Below are 19,114 nucleotides of genomic sequence, written 5' to 3'. Positions count from 1 at the left end.
TAATTGTCATGTCTTGTTTTGGTCTTGTTCATACTTCAGGTTCATGTTTTCAATGCTATGTTTTGCCATGTGCTCCCTGTTGTCATGTGTTTCCTCATGTTGTCCTCATGTGATCATGTCATGTGCTTCATTGTTCTCATGTGTTATGTTGTCATTAGGCATGTTCAAGATGCATCAGTGCTGCGCAAACCGATCAAAGTACCACGAGAGCGTTTAGCATACGGCTCCTTATGCTTTTGTATCACTCTTGTGGTACTTTGATGTCATTCGCTGATCGGTCTGCGCAGCGCTGATGCATCTTGAACAAGCCTAATGGTTGATTTAGTCATGTGGTTTCTCAGTTCTGTTCTGTCTATAAGCTTGTTTGACTTCATGCAGCACTGCACAGACAGATTGTGGCTGACTTGAAGCAGTGCATGCCGGTAAGATATTTTGTCTGACTTGAGACAGCGCTGACACCATGTGACTGTGACGTATGACTTCAAAGTACCGCAAAAGTGATTTGAGAGCAGCCGTCTGAGTCAGCCAGTGCAGTTTCTCAAGAGCAGCTGCACAAGCTCTGATGACGACACAGCTGTTTTACGATTGGCCGAATTCACCACATGACAACGATCACGTGTGTTTCGTGTTTATTCTGAAACCTTCAGTTCCACTAATGCTCACAAATCTGTATTTTTATAACAGCTCTTTTCATGTTGTTATATAGTGTCATGTTTATCAAAATAAAACTGATAAAAAACATAGACCCCACTAGTATTTAAAGAGAATAGGCTTATATTGAACTTTATTCTTGTAAAAACAGATGCTGTAAGCAGTAGCCTACATTAAAGGTGCTACAGAGGATCTTTTCGTCGACTGAGAAACCAAAGACTGTTACTGAGTTTTTGAAATGAGCGCATGCGTAAGAACAACCCCCCTCCTTCACAGCTCATTTCGAGGGAACGCCTCCCAAAACTCGTGCACGAGTATTGGAACGCGAGTGTTTACCACCGGCATTCGCTGTGTCGTGTTAGTGGATTCATTATGTCGGACTCACCGCAGGTAACTCATAATCTGCAGTTGTTACTCCTGACAAAAAAATTGAATGCAGCGCCTGTGGAGTGTGGAAAGTTACTGGAGTGCGCAGCTGCGCACATCTCACACGTCTTGCACAAGGAACGTCATGGCAGTGATTGACAAGCCAGAGGGCCAATCATCACGTAAACGATTGGCTGATGTTTTTAAGGCCCTACCTCGTGCATAGATTATGTATATTAATATTATTCCTTTCAGTGCACCTAATAAATAGTCTTTTATCAGTTAGTAAAGACAGTTTCAAATAATATTGCAAAAATGTATAAAACAAAACATCCTCTTTAGCACCTTTAAGTATTGAATGAAAATGTCTTTGACATCGGTGTATCAGTCAAACATCGCATATATTTCACTTCAGCTGTGATAAAGTATGCAAACACCACGTGAGCGTCACTACGGGAAGCAGAAAGTGTCCGACTTCACATCTCCATTTTCAGCTCCCCCCCCCACCTGCAAATGGCTACTCTAGCCCTCATGTTTCATTGTTCTTTGTCAAGTATTGTCCCTGTAAACCCCTGTTTGGTGAGTTCTATGTTTCAGCCAACCCAAGCCACGCCAAGTCTTTGTTTGTGTTATGTTTGCTCATGTTTAGATTCATGATAAATAAAGTGCACTTGGGTTCTTCTTCAAGACTTGCCTTCAGTAGAATTATTACAGAATTCCTTGACCGACCATGAACTCAGCAGTCACTCTATTTTGCCTTTGTCAAGAATAATCCAGATAAGATGGATCTAGCAGATCAGCTCATTAGTCCTCATCAAGCAAGATGTTCCATCGAGAATTATGTCAAAAATTATCTATGTTTTACAGATCATGTACCCTGGGACGAGACTTATTTAAAATGGAGCTTTCAATATAGATTGGATGATGAATTCGCTGAGTTAATGCTCTCAGTTGAGCACCCCTCAACGCTATGCCAGCAAATTGACTATTTTAAGTGGATCAAGTTTCACGGTGAGTAAGACTGAGGCGTACTCCAAGCCAGAGACTGTTCACGTAATGTCTGTTAAGCCAGCGACTCTTCAGATCATGCTTGCCAAGCCTGAGTCTGTTCACGTCATGCCTGCCAAGCCTGAGTCTGTTATAGTCATGCCTGCCAAGCCTGAGTCTGTTATAGCCATGCCTGCAAAGCCAGAGTCTGCTCACATCATGTCTGCCAAGCCAGAGGCTGTTCACGTAATGTCTGCCAAGTCTGAGTCTGTTCACATCATGCCTGCATCGTAAGGATGTGTCTTCGGACAAGATGGCTGCCATGTCTCAGCCCTCGGAAAAGATGGTTGCCATGCCTGAGGCCTCAGACAAGATGGCTGCCTCGTCTTAGCCCTTGGACAAGATGGCTGCCTCGTCTTAGCCCTGAGGGCAATATGGCTGCCACACCTGAGCCCTCAGCCAAGATGGCTGCCACGCCTGAGCCTTCAGGCAAGATGGCTGCCACGCCTGAGCCCTCAGCCAAGATGGCCGCAACGCCAAAGCCTTGCCATGCCTCGTCATGCATGCTGCATCGCAGAGCTAGTGCAAAACAAGCATTTATGGATAAAAAGTATACTTTTAATTTTTTTAGAAAATGACTGATCATTTCTCTAGACAAGACCCTTATTCCTCGGCTGGGATCGTGCAGAGCCATTTGAAGCTGCAATTTGGACCTTCAACCCGAGTACCCCACTGATTTTACTCAGAGTCTGATCTCTTGAAGAAATTATTTAGATTTAACAATTTCTTATTATAATAGCCTTAGATACAAAACTTAATTGTTTATATATATATATATATATATATATATATATATATATATATATATATATGTATATATATATTTTTTTTTTATTTTTTTTTTATTCAAAGCATGTCACAGATGCTTGGTGGAGATATTTGAGCCAGAGGAGCTGAGAGGAGTTCTGGTGGGCAATGAGGAATATGACTGGGACATCCTCAGACAGGTCCATGTTATGTCAAAACATGTCATAGTTACTCTTGACATTTTGAACAAGTAAATACTGACTACATATATCCTTTGATCATTTGAACACCACATACATTATGAAGGATCATTTTATGCTGCGCATCCAACCATCATCTCATTCTGGGAGATGTTTGATGAACTGACACCAAATGAGAAGAAGGCCTTTCTATGTAAGTTCACTAGTGATTCTATGTGATTTTGTCTTAGTAATTAGTGAAATTTACAATTGCCTAAATGAGATCTAATTTAGTGCTTTCAAATAAACCTTTCCCCTGTTTTCCTCTCTCAAGTGTTCTTAACAGGGTTTGAGAAAGTGCCCATTCTGGGTATTAGTGCGGTGAAGATGAAAGTAAGACCCCTGTTCAGCTTTACTCACACTCTAAAAAGAAATGTTTAAAAAATGACACAATTTGTGTCAATATTGCGTGTGCGTGCGTGTGTGTGTAAAAACCTCTTTCTTTTAGGCACACACAGACATCAAGAATCAGCCTGTGAATCTCAACAACGGTGACAAGCAACATATTCTGATCAACAGATCAATTCTGAACATTAAAAAAAACAAAAACAAACGCCGATCTCCATGATGTTAACTTAAAAAATGTGATTTTCTTTGGTGATTCTGCTTGTTAACATCAGATCACCTTCCTGACACATTTACTGTGTTAAAATCATCACACAATGAATGTGTCAAAATTAACACAACACGTTTTGTCCCAAAACACAAACACTGATGTGTAAGAATTTAACACAGTTTGGGTCAGTTTTAACACATCCTTTCTAAGAGTGCAGGACCATCTCCAAGAAGCCCTCACCTGCCATGCTCTGTTAGATCATCCTGTCTATCAGAACAAGAAAACACTCAGGGCAAAAGTAATTGAAGCCATCAACCACAAGAGGGGGTTCTGGGAAGAGTGAGACAGATGCTGAATTTCTGAGATAATCTGTGTCACAGATCTAATAATGTGATACTTGGGTAAACCCAGCCTGATCTGCCAGCGATTTGATTTCGCCCGGCAACTCAGTCTGGAAACCCGTACATTCATTTCTACTGCTTCTGTTACACTTTATTTGTATTTGTATTTATTTATTGAAATTAATAATTGAAAATAAATCATATAGTGCTCTTGACTTGCAGCATATAGATCAGATTCGCCTCATCTTCGGCGAACCGCCTGTACTGTAATGAACAGAGTTAATAACTGTGCTAGATTTAAGGGCGGATTTTAAGCAAATGTGAAGCGCGTTAAGTGCGGAAGCTCAAGCTGGTTGCCGTGGTAACGAACAATGCCCGCTAAAGAAAACATCTGCATCTTTACTGTTAAATATTGTATTACAAGCAAGAGCTAAAAACTTAACAATGTTTTGTATATTTTTTATATTTTTTTTGTATATTTTCGCTTGGTAGTATTTTTATCTTTCATATATTGGGTTGACTCAGGGATGACGCGTTTATGTAGGCCAACCCGGCAGTTAGCGGCGCACGGGTTCCCTCGATCGAAAGCCTATGCATTTTTCCCATAGACTTTTGGAAAATCGCAGAAAATAACCCACTGAGCAAATTATGTCCAGAAGACATCTTTTTGAGGTCTTGGCTCAGGTTGAAAAGACGTCCACTGAGGGGCCAGAATGAAAGTTTTTATGACGTCTTTTTTTGACGTCTTCTGAACATCCGATATAGATGAACACGCAGAATCACCAAAGGAGAAAATCACAATTTTTAAGTGACCATCGTGTGCCTGTAACTGAGTTATAACAGCCAGACAAGTAAAGAAAAAAGATGATCAGGTGTTGGTTATGTTTTCACATAATCATTATTAGAATCACTGAACTCATTTAGAGCCCAATCTCTGAGTTAGATTTACATTATTGATTACAGCAGCACTGTGATTCTACAGCAGTCTATTTTTTTTTTTTATTCTATTTTTTTACAGTCTATGGATGGGACGGTTGATACCGGGGCTCCGATGCTCAGACGCAGTTTTCAAAGCACTATTGTATCACACACTGTACCGATGCTTGTATCGAAATGACAATACCACGTGATTGATGACGTTTGAAGCTTCAAACGTCATGCAGTATTGGAAAATCGGGACAGCTGGTTTGAAAAAATTGGCGCTTCACCTGATGCATAAAAGGAAAATGCATTTAATCATATTTTATTGCTGGGGTCCGAAGAGACCCCGAACAGAATATAACATCTCATCCAAAATTATCAGCTATGATCACATCATTGTATATTTTATATTATTGATCAATATGTGAATCCGTTGAATAGGCTACACATGACAGGAGTTGTGGTCTCATTGTCACAAATTAATTTAGATGAGATTAGTTTAGATCAGATAGAACTGTATTGATCCAAAACAAAAGTGATTCCGTATGTCACGGACATAGGTCACGGACTTCCGAAGCATTGTCTGGTCACGTGCTTTTTCAAACCGTAGATCTGCTAGATATGGTGTAGAAAACAAGTCTGACCACCAGATGTCGCTAATGTGCACTGTGTTAAAAGCTTCGAGTAATGAACCTTTTTTCGGCACAATTTGATGAAAGCCTCAAACGCTTTAGAAAGCCTCGGTTTCCCATCACTAGCAAAAACCCATTCAAAAAACCCATAGACTTGACGGCGTTGGAACCGGAAGTCCTAAAATGCTAACTGGGGCACTCTATTGACGTGAAGGATCTTGGCAAGCGCTCGAACTCCCCGTCTGCTGCCTATCCCACTGAAAATTAACTGGGATCTCGTATACTGTAGCCTAGGCTACCAAGTAAAATGCACCCCCTGACCAAGGGCATAATGTATATTAATAAAATAAAGTAATAACGAATAAGTAAATACAAACAAGCTGGACAATGTGCCGAAGTGTCAAGGTTCTTTTCCTGTAATGTAATGTGTTGTATTGATGAACTGACTTTTTAAAAAAAAAGTCTTAATGATAAAATTATTTATTTTTATTTATTTATTTATCTTATTTTTATTCATGTATTTATTTATTTATTTTACAAACCCAAGATTATAGCCATAAAATACATTTCTTCAATACAGATTTTATCTTGCCTGGTCAGGCTTGATAAAAATGTTAAAGCTAAATGTTTAAAAAAAAATACATCTAAAATCAAGTCAATCTCCAACACTGCATGTTTGCTAATAAACAAAAAAAAAAGTACACATCCATAGACAGTAGCACGTACAAAATGACAAAACTATACTCAATGTCGCCCTCTATTGACTCTAGCGCTAATAGAGCCAAGTATGGCTCTGGGCTGGTTGACAGGTGTCACGTGATCAGTGACGCCGTAATCTGAGTCGTAACTTCCTTGTTTTTGTCGGAACCATTAAACTGAAACCATTTCAGTAATATACGGACAAATAAACAGGAGACGAAATGCATTTTACCAGGTAACACTATCTGCTACCTAAGAACATGTTTGTTTTTGTCTTGTGTCAGTTAGAGAACTGCATTTGCGTGATAGAAAATGACAGTTTGGTGAGTGTCAGTGCGTTGTTATGTGTCAGTTTGTCCTTACATTATCCTGAATATTAGTATTGAGCTACTGTATTTAACGCGTAGACAGTTTAAGCATTAATTCTTGCAGTATATGAACTTCAGTTTGTTTTGGCTTATTAAAGACGTGAAACTGAAATATGTCAGGATTGTTCTTACAGGCCGAACTCATCTTGGACAGATTGTACCCACATATGGAAGATTTCGTCTGTGTTTCTAAACCTAGTGCGCTACCAACCTAGAGAACAGTTCTAGACATTATAGGCACTTTCGCTAAGCACTGTTGACGCCCCTAAATCGCACCAGTCGCATATGCAAAAAGTCGAACGTTCGTAACGCCCAAGAATTTAACAGAATATTTTGGAACGCGCCCAGATGCTCTGACATTTAGTTTCGAACGTGCGGAATTTTTTCGATGATGCTCAAAAATTTGATTCGAATGTTCAGAACACGCCTATGATTCCCCAGACATTAGATTCGAATATTTGGAACCTATTTATAATGCTCCAAAATTTGATTCTAATCAACAGAACGTACCTTTGAACGTACCAAATTCAGTTTGAACGTGCAGCGTGGATCATGACAGTGATGCTTTAGAATTCGAATTAAACTTTAAAATCTCTTAAAATTTAATGTAAGTACGAATTTAATAGGATATTTTGAAACACGTTTATGATGCCCCATCATTAAGATTTGAACATTCGAAATTTGGTGATGATATTCAAAAATTAAATTTGAATGTTCAGAACACGCCTATGATTCTGCAGAAATAGGATTTGAACCTTCAGAACCCATTTAATGCCCATAAAGTTGAACTTTCAATTTGAAATTTGAACGAAATGGAACAAATGGAACATGTCACTTGATTCAAACTTTTGGAATGTGCCAAGTGCATTAAAATCATTTTGATAGACATTATTTTATATCTCTAGTAGAAAAAATATATATCTAACTCTTCCCAGTATGTTCTGAATGCATGTAGGTGGGTTTAATCAAATAATAATTTTCCCCTCCCTAGACATACATGCCCAAATTTATGTTTCCCATAGTGAATTGTGATGAATCAGTAGGTTTTGGAAGAGTTAGGCGGATGGATTAGTAAATCTATGATTTTATTTAACCAGAAAAACCACATCAGGTGATTTATGATCTGCATTCTAGTCTCGAGTGCCTGGCCCTCCACACGAGCTGTCATTTACACACACGCTGCCCAATATGGAAACAGGAATGGGGCGTGACCTCTTCCCTTCCCTTCTACTGAGTTCTCACCCATTTGCTTCCCACTATCTTATGCCAGACTTTTTGTTCTGTTCCAGATCCGTCATTTCCAGGCGGAGACGGCAAGGCGGTACAGCCTAGGAGCTCTCCCTTATTCCGGATCCTTCCATCTGTCTCTCTCTTTATGTGTGAATCATGATGCTGTGCTGGGGAAGCAGTGCCTCGGGTCAGCTGGGCATCGGTGCGTCAGAGGCGTCTGTCTTTGAGCCCAGGAGCTGTTGCATGTTCGATGGGAGGGGTCTTAAAGAAGTGGCATGTGGAAGCCAGCACTCGCTCTTCCTGTTGCATGATGGGAGCGTATACACCTGTGGCTCCAACAGCAGCGGTCAGCTGGGCCATGACAAGCGAGGATGCAGGCCAGGTAACTGACATAAACTGAATTTGAACATACAGTACAGCATGATTCATGACAGTGATGCTGCAGAATTTGAACTTTCAGAACATGTCAGTAATGCACAAAAAGTTGTTCGGGATGCTCTTGTCTCTCCAAAAGATTTATTTTATATAACACGCCTGTGGTGTCCCATCAATTAGATTTGGACATTTGGAATTTGTTGATGATGCTCAAAAATTAGGGCGTTTTCACACCTATGAATTTTTAGTTTTGTTCCGAAACAGGGACTAATTTGTTACAGTGTTGCATTTTCTTCTTGGTTCGGTTTGCTTTCACAAGGCAACATTTCAAAGCGTACCAAAATGTGTTTATGCAAGTCACATACGAGTACATCGGTCCTCTTATTGGTTTTCTCAGCATCATCCATCAAAATGATTGACAAGTTCGCTCCATGAGCTTATTGTGGCTTTATTTGTAACTGTCGAGACACATGCAAACACTATACAAATGTAGCCATCATTCCTGATGTTAAATTATATACAACATTAATATTAATACTGTGACAAATTCAAGCTTGTTCTCTCTTGATCTCCCAGCACTGTCTTGTAGGCTAACTGTGTCGAGACCATATATGAATGTTATAATGCAGGTAGAGCTGGAATCAAGGTTTCGTTGGGACAGCATTCTTGCACGAAGCACAATTAGACAACATTTTAAGACCAAGAAGCGCTCTTTGGTGTTCAGCTAGGGTAACTAATGTGTTCACTCACAGAATCAGACACTACTGCTTTTTATATAACACATTTCCCATTATGAATTATGTTATCGTTTGGTCCATTGAGTCGGTTTGCTTTCACATCTCTCTTGTCTCGGTACGCTTGTTTGGTCTGCTTTTGGTGCACACCCGAATGCGATTGCTGCATTCACACCTGTCCAAATGGACCACACCAAGGTGGACAATGAACTCTAGTTCAGTTCAACCGAACTAAATGAGGCAGGTGTGAAAACACCCTTAGATTTGAATATTCATATCATTCTTACCGTTTCACCGAAATTAGATTCAGACATTTCTAACCTGTATATAATGCTTCAAAATGTAATTCTCATGTTCAGAACGTACCTTTACCATGGATTTATTTTGAACATACAGCATATAATTTGGCACTGATGCTCCAGAATTCCATTCAAGCTTTCAAAATGTATGTATGAATGTAATTTCAGGACGCATTTATTATGCATCAGCAATTCATACATTCAATTTGAACGTACAGTTTGAAACATGGCACTGACGCTCCAGATGCGCCTATGATGCCCCAACAATTAGATTGTAAATTGTTCAGAATCTGTTGATGATGCTCATAAATTAGATTTGAATATACACCTATATTTGCATTACGTAAAGTTTCCTTTCATGCAATGCCATAATAATTGATGGAATAAAGGTTTTACAGCCTTTGCACATTGAAATGTTGCCTTTTTTTAATGAATGTAGCCTTTTGTGTTTAAATATGAATTTCTCATGTTCCTGCTGAAGTTTTATGTCCCATGTCTATTAATTTGACAATTTCATGTAATCACAGTATGTTTTGGCACACACCTAAAATTAGGTTCTCAGAAATAAGGCAACAAACTAATCATGTGGCATTACTTGCTTGATCATGCTATTATTATTATTGTGTTACAGTGTATTAACAGTCAGTGATGACAGCAGATCTTGTTTTATCCAGCATGCATTGGGACTCGCCAGTCCAGGGTTGTTAATCCGGTTTATAAGAAAACAATTCCAAGCAGCAGACGGTCTCTCACATGTCTGTGCTAATGAGATCGCACCATTTGTTCAATACAAGGCCCTGTTATGTGAATTGGTACGAGGGACATGTAAAAGAAGTCAAGAAACTAGTCTCCTTCCAAAATGATAAATCAGAAAATGACCCAACAAGAAGCAATACTGCTTGATTAAATGTATTCAAGTCATTCTATGTCCAACGCAGAAACCAGATCGGATTCAAGAAAATGTATATGAATCTAATGTGTAGAGTGATACATATTTTGTCTCTAAAAGGGTTGCATTGATTGTAGAAATACATACTGATAAGGTTTTGTTCTTTGTTTTTCAAATAGCTGTGTTTCTATTACTTACTGTAAATTCATAAAATTCTTAACAGATGTTGAGCATTTTTTTTTTGTCCATCAAGATTGCAGCTTGTAGAGATTCAGATGATTTTGATTTAGATGCTACAATGAAAAGCTTTTGCGAGGAATGCGTGTTCCGAAATGCTCTAAATTGTTTTCGAAAATGAAAGTTTTTTCTGATGCTGTTTTGGTTAAGTAGGCATTCAGTTTCGTCTCGCCACATTCACACGCCAAAAGTTTTTTTTTTTTGTGGTTTCCTTTAAGCCACTGCTGTATTGCTGACATCTTGATGAGAAGATAAAAGATTACATGTGACATTGTTTTGATGCCACACAACCTAGACGATTGTGATTGGTCACTCACAGTAGGTGCCTTCATCTGAATACACACTACTGTTCAAATGTTTTTGAAAGAAGTCTCTGTAACACTTTACAATAAGGTTCATTTGTTAACATTAGTTAACTACAGTAGTTAACATGAACTAATAATGAACTGCACTTATACAGCATTTATTAATCTTTGTTAATGATAATTTCAACATTTACTAATACATTATTAAAATCTTGTTAACATTAGTTAATGCACTGTGAACTAACATGAACAAACAATGAACTGTATTTTCATTAACTAACATTAATGAAGATTAGTAAATACAGTAACAAATGTATTGTTCATGGTTAGTTCATGTTAGTTAATACATTAATGTTTAACTAATGAACCTTATTGGAAAGTGTTACCGTCTCTTATTCTCACCAAGACTGCATTTATTTGATCAAAAATACAGTAAAAACAGTAATATTGCGAAATATTATTATAATTTAAAATAACTGTTTTCTATTTGAATATATTTTCAAAAGTAATTTATTCCTGTGATGTCAAAGCTTAATTTTCAGCATCATTACTCCAGTCTTCAGTGTCACATGATCCTTCAGAAATCACTCTAATATGATGATTTGATGCTCAAGAAACATTTCTGATTATTGTCAATGTTGAAAACAGTTGTGCTGCTTCATATTTTTGTGGAAACCCTTTATTTCATGATTCTGTGATAAATAGAAAGCTCAAAAGTCTTTATTTGAAATTGAAATCTCTACATACAAACATTATAAATGTCACATTTGCTCCATTTAATGCATCCTTGCGGAATAAAAATATTATTTCTTTAAAAAAAGAACTTTTGAATGGTAGTGTACAGGGAATTCTAATATTTTAATATGTCAAAAACATTATAGCAGTTACAAATCTTTTACTGCACAAAGCAGTACCTGCTGATTTCACAAGGCCGGAGTGTGATATTTTCATCTAATGGATTTGTTTGTGTGTGTCTCTCATAGAGCTGGTTGGAGCTCTGGATGCTCAGAAGATAGCCGGCGTGTCGTGTGGTCAGGCTCACTCTCTGGCGGTGAATGAGCAGGGGCAGGTGTTTGCCTGGGGTGCTGGAGAAGGAGGGCAGCTCGGTCTGGGTACGGCTGAAGAGGCGGTTCGTGTGCCCAGGTAAAACATCACTTTTTAATGCAAAGTTTTCATAAATGAATAAGAATGTTTCATAAAATTTTAAATGACACAGTCCGACTAAAACACCTAATACAAAGTCCACTGTGAAGCACATACGCTGTTGGAATCAAATTTTCCTTAAAAATGTTTAAATTTGGTGATCTGCAAATTAAAGGGATACTCCACATAAAAATGAAAATTGCCATCCCTGATATATATGACTTTCTTTCTTCAGATAAACACAAACAAAGATTTTTAGGAAAATAATCTGTCTCTGTAGTTCAGATAATGCAAGTGAATGGGTTCCGATTGTGACGGTAATCCATACGACCCCAGTGGATGAATCAATGGCTGCATCCAAAATCACATACTTCTCTACTATATAGTAGGCGAAAAACAGTATGTGACAAAAGAAGTATGTTCGACATCACAGTACTCATAAAAGAGTAGGCAAAAAGTACCCGGATGACCTACTACTTCCGGAGTGATTCTGAAGTGCGCATATGATGGACACTTCACTATCCCATGAGGCCACTGGAGAGGATTTGTGAATGGCGTTGTAAGTGATGCAACTGATGCTGATCGGTCACATGATAATGACAGCATGGTGGATGTAGTACATCCAGAATACATTCATACTATATAGAACATGTTTTTTAGTGGTCTTGAAGTAATTACTTATTCAAAATAAGTAAAGACTCGAGTGTATGCGATTTCAGACGCATCCATTGTCTTATGAAGCGAACAGTTCCGGTCGACTTACACAAGCGTTTATTTTTATTTTTTTGTTCTGTTATGTTCTGTATTTGATTTATGTTTGGTGGAGGATGAATTTCATTTTATGATTTATTGCCCACTTTACAACAATTTATGAACTGATTTGTATAATATGATGCAACAGAAAAACCCGGATCTGTTTTGGCTGCCTGAAGGTGAAATTATGTTTTGGTTATTTGAAAATGAAATTTTTTGTATGGCAACCTTTGTTGAGAAGGCATGGACATTAAGACAAAAGACTTTGTATCCTGAGATGAGGTGATTTAGTTGTGATTATGTCAGGATGTTGTGGCTTATTATATTGTTTGTTTTTCTGATGGACATCTTTCCTAATGGCTGGATAGTGTCATATAAGCCCATGCGGGCTGGGCACCATGAGTGCATGACATGAGTGCAAAATATTCATTCATTCTTTCATATTTGTTTTGTCATACGAGCGTTCATGAGGGGGGTGTTGTGACACTTATTGTAATTGCATTGTGAAGTTTGTGCGAGAAGTAGAATCGCAGAGGACCACCGCTTTACATAAACTTGACGCAATTACGTCATGCTTCACTACGGCCCCTAGTGATCGCTTGTATGACCTATCGTTTGCTTCAGAAGATATTGATTTATCCTCTGGGGTCATATGGATTACTACAGTCATCATGATTACTTTGTGGTTCTTTTAAGCATCAATCAAGCGGCACCCATTCACTTGCATTATATGCACTCACAGAGATGGATTATTTTCCTTCATTTGTGTTTATCTGATGAAAGAAAGTCATATATATTGAGGATGGCACGAAGGTGAGCGAATGATGAAAGATTTTCATTTTTGTGTGAACTTTACCTTTAATGCACATTTTGTTTTTTATCCGCTCTGCATCAGAACCAACATTCAAGTTTCAAACGTGATGCTTTGTTTCCTGTTATTTTGATTCCAGTGTAAATGCATTTATACCACATTAACAGTTACATCCTTTTTTGTGGTATATATGCTTTTTCATATTCAACTTCCTTTGCATTGTGAAGGCTGCTCTAGATAGGGGATTCTAATTGGCTCCTAACCTCGTGAGGGGGTCTCTGCATGGGGCCTTCCTCACCGCAGGGGTCTCCCGAATGCAAGTGATTTAGACTTAATGATAGTTATAATGTGCTATTACTGAAAGCTCTTCTGTTCTGTTGTGGATTAGATGTTTGCTCTAGTATTGCTGAATAAACCACAACAGATGGAACAACATTTCCTGACATTTATTTGAATGAGATCATCACTTGTCATCTCGGTTACAACCAGAGAGGGTTAATGATTGAGGGTTATTTATTTGGTTTCACATTTTGTAATGTGATCAAGACCACTGGGATTCGACTGTGAGATTCCTGGCCAGTCAATAAATCAGGAATTTCTTTATTAAATATTTGGATGCTTTGATAATGCAGCTGCCAATAATAGTGCAGTACTCTCAGCTCAGCTCAACCATATGTAGCTCTTTGCTGCATAACATTCACTGGTCAACCTGCTTCCTTTGACCCTTTCCCATTCTTCTATATGTCTGTCCTATTTATATGCCTTCAACAATTAATGTGGCTGAGAAAGTGTATCTAATTTGCACTAAAATAATTGGGAATAATTATGTTTTTGTTTTGAAGGGAAAACACATTGAGAATTGTTTCCTTTATGATTTAAATAATTAATGCATCAAAGCATTTTAATCCATTACACAGAATACCTCAGATTTCCCTCCACAATCCATGCAGAAAATATGAAAAAAATAATAAATTGGTGATGCACCAAGTACCCCTGGAATATGAATATTTATTTATATAATACCTTCTGCAATGGATTTTGCACAGATGTGTCACTCTCTCAAAATGCATATTTTTGATTATTATATAATTATTTTATAATTTGTAAAAATCATTCGGAATGAATATTTCTGTTTAGAAGTAAAAAAAAAAAACAACAACCTTGAATTCAAATTAATTGAGCTGCAATTTCATAATTGTTAAATCCATTCTATAGAATTTCACAGATTTCCCCCCACAATTGGTGCAGAAACTGAAAGACCTAGAACCTAGTCATCAATTATATATGTTGAATGGTTTTTATTCTCCAACATCACCATAACAGTTAAAATGGAGTAGCATTAACCAGGTAAATTTGTTAGATGTAGTCCAGTCTTCTTAAATACTTTTCTGTATTCCTTTTTATTTTAATTTTTTTAGGTTGATTAAAAAGTTGTGCGAACATCGAATCTCACAAGTAATGTGTGGCAACCAACACTGTATAGCACTTTCAAAAGGTAAGAGCAGATGTTGTATCAGTCGTTTTTCTTTTCTGTTGTGCTTCTGATGTGTCAGTTAAAGAAGATTCCCGCTGTCCTCCTCTTCTCAGATGGTCAGTTGTTCGTATGGGGAGAGAACTCCAGTGGTCAGCTGGGTTTAGGGAAGGGAGAGCCGAGCACTCTGTCTCCTCAACCGCTCAAATCTCTGTGTGGGATCCCGCTGGCTCAAATCAGCGCTGGAGGAGACCACAGCTTCGCCTTGTCCCTCTCTGGAGCTGTGTTCGGCTGGGGGAAGAACTGCGCTGGACAACTAGGCCTCAATGACGAGCAAGGTAAAACACACACGCTGATCTAGTGGTTAAAAATCTGCTCTGCGAACCAAGAGGTTGTTGGTTTGAATTCTGCAACAGACTATTCTTGAAACTTTTATACCCTTCAGTAAGGTGCCAAAACTTAGGTTTGATTTGTCAGTCCAAACTGAATATGATTAAAGAGGACCTATTATGCTTTTTTACTTTCTTTAGTCTGCAATGTTGCTGTTTGAGCGTGAAAAAGGTCTGCAAAGTTACAAAGCACAAAATCACTCCAAAGGGAGTTATTCTCTATATCAGTGTCCACTGTTTCTGAACTCTCTAAAAATGCCTCCATTGTAGTCTTGAGTTTTCTGCCGGGAACAAACATGTCTTATTTAAATAATTCCTGTCCAAGGCTTATGCAAATAAAGGGGTGAGACATGGTTTAGTTAGTAGTGTGTTGAATCTCACAGATATGATAAGGGGCGTGACATTTCCCATACACGCTCGAAGCGGTTGACCAATCACAAAACACTGGTCCAGCTGACCAGTCAGAGCACATTGTGCTTTTGAGGAGGAGCTTCATAGAGACAGGAACTAAACAGAGCGTTACTGACAGACTGGGACGAGAGGTGCTGCAACAATGTCAAATATGTGAAAAATAATGTGTTTTTTGAACATTCAAGCATGAAATCCTGTTCTAGTAGACCCCAAAAACAAAATCAAGACTTTGAAAAAGGGCATAATATGGCCTCTTTAATAGACTGGCATAATGTTGCCTGATATTTTTGACTGTAATCTCATAGACCGGGCTGTTCCCTGCCACATCAAGTTCCTGCGGTCACAGAAGGTGGTGTACATCAGCTGTGGAGAGGAACACACCGCTGCCTTGACAAAGGTGTATAGCAGTATGCTGAAAAACACATGCTCCAAAACAATTTTTTAAATATTTGATTTAAATAAAAGTTTATTTAAAAGTCTCAAGTTAAAAATTGAGACAAATTGCTACAGTTATTTGAACAATCCATTAATTTAATCTTTAATCTTTTTTTTTTTTAATGATTGTTACTAAGAATTTCTGTTAGCTTGCTAAAAGTTGCTTGATTTCATTTTTGATTTTCAGTCTGGAGCATTGAAGCATTGCTGTTTGTGCCGTGTTTGTTTTAGGAAGGGGGTCTGTTCACATTTGGAAACGGTTCAAGAGGACAGCTGGGCCACGATTCCACCAACAACGAGCCTCTTCCACGCAGAGTTATGGAGCTCATGGGCACTGAGGTGTCTCAGATCGCTTGTGGGCGGTAAGTATATGTACTAGACAAGATGCACATTCTGTGTCCATCTGTTTCAGAATGATGTGCTGTTTTTCTTTGAAAGTGTTAGATTTTGTTTGTGTCATATCCAAAAATATACTGATAGAGAATGCATATATTTGTTCATCAAGATTTTTTTTTTTAAAGAAATTAATACTTTTATCTAGCAGGGATGCATTAAATTGACCAAAAGTGACAGTCAATACATTTATAATGTTATAAAAAAAATTGTTTCAAATAAATGCTGTTCTTTTGCTGTTCTTCTATTCATCAAGAATGCTGAAAAACAATGTATCACGGTTTTCACAAAAATATTAAGCAGCAAAACTGTTATCACAATAATAAATGTTTCTTGAGAATCAAATCAGCATATTAGAATGATTTCTGAAGGATCATGTGACACTGAAGACTGGAGTAATGATGCTGAAAATTCAGCTTTGATCACAGGAATAAATTACATTCTAAAATATATTCAAATAGAAAACTGTTATTTTAAATTATAATAATATTTCACATTTTCTTACAATTACAATATTTCACAGTACTTATTTACTGTATTTTTATTCAAATAAATGCAGCCTTGAGCATAAGAGACTTTCAAAAACTTTTAAACAGTAGTGTACATTATTCGATTTGAAAAAGCATGATTTAAAAATAAATTAATGTACATTAAATTGTATTATATCATATACCTGATCTCTGGAAATCAACATCCATTGAAAAAAACATATATGTTAACCATTAGTATAGCTAATTATTTAAATGAATCAACTATTGTATGCTGCCACAAATTTGCAGGAACAAAAATATGGTGTAGAAGCATAAAAGATTGTCATTCGGCAGATGCTATTATCCATGACTTGCTTTGCACTTATTACAAGGCCATTTCTTTACAAATACAATTTATACTCCTCCATAACCTTACTTATTATCACTCAATTGCACCTCATATCTCAAGCACTGTGCAACATGCATGCAATAGTTTTTCTGGTTTAATATCGTTTTGTGCATGCAGTCATCAGAAAAGAATGAGATGGGATATTTCACAACATGTCTCTGTGTGTACGTCACAGGCACCACACCCTGGCGTTCGTGCCCTCAACGGGCCTGGTTTATGCTTTCGGCTGCAACACTCAGGGCCAGCTGGGCACAGGCCTCAGAGGAAATGCAAAGAGCCCACTTCCTGTCAGAAACATCCAACCCCTGTGCATTGGAAATACATACACAAGTACGTACATATGATCACCAGGCCATTGTGGAACATTCCGTATGGATTACATAAATCCTCTAAATAAGTCATAACAAGCTAAATGTTAATTACAATTTACCTCAAACTGGAGTGACGGGGATAGTCAGATATTAATAGATGCAGTTGAACAAGATCTGTAGTTTGCTTTGTGATGCGTCCGATTGCTGAATCTTCAAAAGCTATGTTTGATTGTGTAAAAAAAATAGTAATAATTTGTATATTAGTCTTTTTTTCTCCTTCAGGTTCCTCTGATATGTAAGCAAATATTATTGAAATCTGTTTTACCACAAAGTCGACATGCATTTTGCAGAAATGTGCCTGTTATCAAATCTAGCTTCTCTTCTCTAAAAGCACATTTTTTATTAAAAAAGTTTGTAATGTCTTTACAAATTAGGGCTGGACGATTAATCGAAAAGTAATCGAAACCGAAATTCAGAACCTCTAACCGACGTAATTTTCCCATGTCGGTTATTTCGGTTATTTAATCCTGTTGATACTTCCCCCTTAAAAACATACTACCGTGTGTAGCTACATGACTGCCTCGTCCAGTCAGTGGCATAAAGGCAAAACACGGAGGTGAACGCCGGTTCATCACATAGTGATAGCGCGCGAGCGGTGAGCCTTGCGTCTTCACTAAACTTTGTCAGTTGTATTTGTTTTATGGTTTGGACATTCAAGCGATTAGACGATCGGATGTGTATTATTATATCGAGCCACCGCGCTCGCGCTCTGCATTGTGGCACGAACACTCATACAAACACTAGCTGCGCAAAACGTGAAGATCGCGCGCACAGAGAGGAACGCAGAAACTAGTTGTCAGCGCTGTCCAGTTAAGTAGCTTAGAAACTCAAAACTTATTATAGCATATATTTTTCTACTTTTTAAGGAACTGTTTACAACCCACAGATTCACAATTAATAGTGAGACGGTATGACTAACTCACACACGCAATCACTCGTACTGGTAATGCGCTAATTTATCTTCTTCTGATTTACAACGAGCAGAAATCTGTAAGAAATGTTACGAACATAAATAAAATAACTGCTGATAGTGAACTATGATGTCAAATCGCTCTTTCAATAGGAAAAAAATATCCCACCTTTAATAGTCAATCATATTTACAGTACAAACCTTGTCAGTGAACTATGAGGGCAAAAAAAAACAAAAAAACAGAAACAAAATAATCGTTCATTAATCGTAATCGAGGTAAAATGTTCAATTAATCGAGGTTTTGATTTTAGGCCATAATCGTCCAGCCCTATTACAAATGATTCTTCATGTTATTTTATATCACTATAAAAGGAACCATTCTATATGTTCTTTTTCTACAGAAGCCGAGCGCTACACCGTCAGTAAAATTCACAGTGGAGGTGATCACAATTTCCTGTTGTTGTCTGCCAAGGAGGTAACCTTGCTGCTTTTCACTGTAGTATCATCAGAGC

At 37.8% G+C, this 19,114-nt stretch overlaps 1 protein-coding gene across 2 annotated transcripts in view; it reads left to right on the top strand.

The window, feature by feature from the left end:
• Positions 1-6,286: 6,286 nt before the first annotated feature.
• The window catches only part of herc3 (HECT and RLD domain containing E3 ubiquitin protein ligase 3), a 36,124-nt gene continuing 23,296 nt past the window's right edge, over positions 6,287-19,114 (top strand). Inside the window, exons 1-9 of one of the 2 annotated variants that reach the window (XM_048196260.1) lie at positions 6,287-6,434; positions 7,857-8,179; positions 11,620-11,779; positions 14,762-14,838; positions 14,931-15,152; positions 15,920-16,011; positions 16,281-16,411; positions 17,497-17,651; positions 19,004-19,077. In XM_048196260.1, coding sequence (XP_048052217.1) covers positions 7,954-8,179; positions 11,620-11,779; positions 14,762-14,838; positions 14,931-15,152; positions 15,920-16,011; positions 16,281-16,411; positions 17,497-17,651; positions 19,004-19,077 — 1,137 coding nt within the window. In that variant the 5' untranslated portion in view covers positions 6,287-6,434; positions 7,857-7,953. Of the gene's footprint in view, positions 6,523-7,856; positions 8,180-11,619; positions 11,780-14,761; positions 14,839-14,930; positions 15,153-15,919; positions 16,012-16,280; positions 16,412-17,496; positions 17,652-19,003; positions 19,078-19,114 lie in introns of both variants that reach the window. The other variant, XM_048196261.1, reaches the window with a different exon arrangement.

This window comes from Megalobrama amblycephala, linkage group LG7 (genome assembly GCF_018812025.1).
Source record: "Megalobrama amblycephala isolate DHTTF-2021 linkage group LG7, ASM1881202v1, whole genome shotgun sequence".
In the NCBI taxonomy this organism is placed as follows: domain Eukaryota; kingdom Metazoa; phylum Chordata; class Actinopteri; order Cypriniformes; family Xenocyprididae; genus Megalobrama; species Megalobrama amblycephala.
The sequence above is the reverse complement of the archived record's forward strand: the minus strand, read 5'-3'. Positions and strand labels throughout refer to the sequence as shown.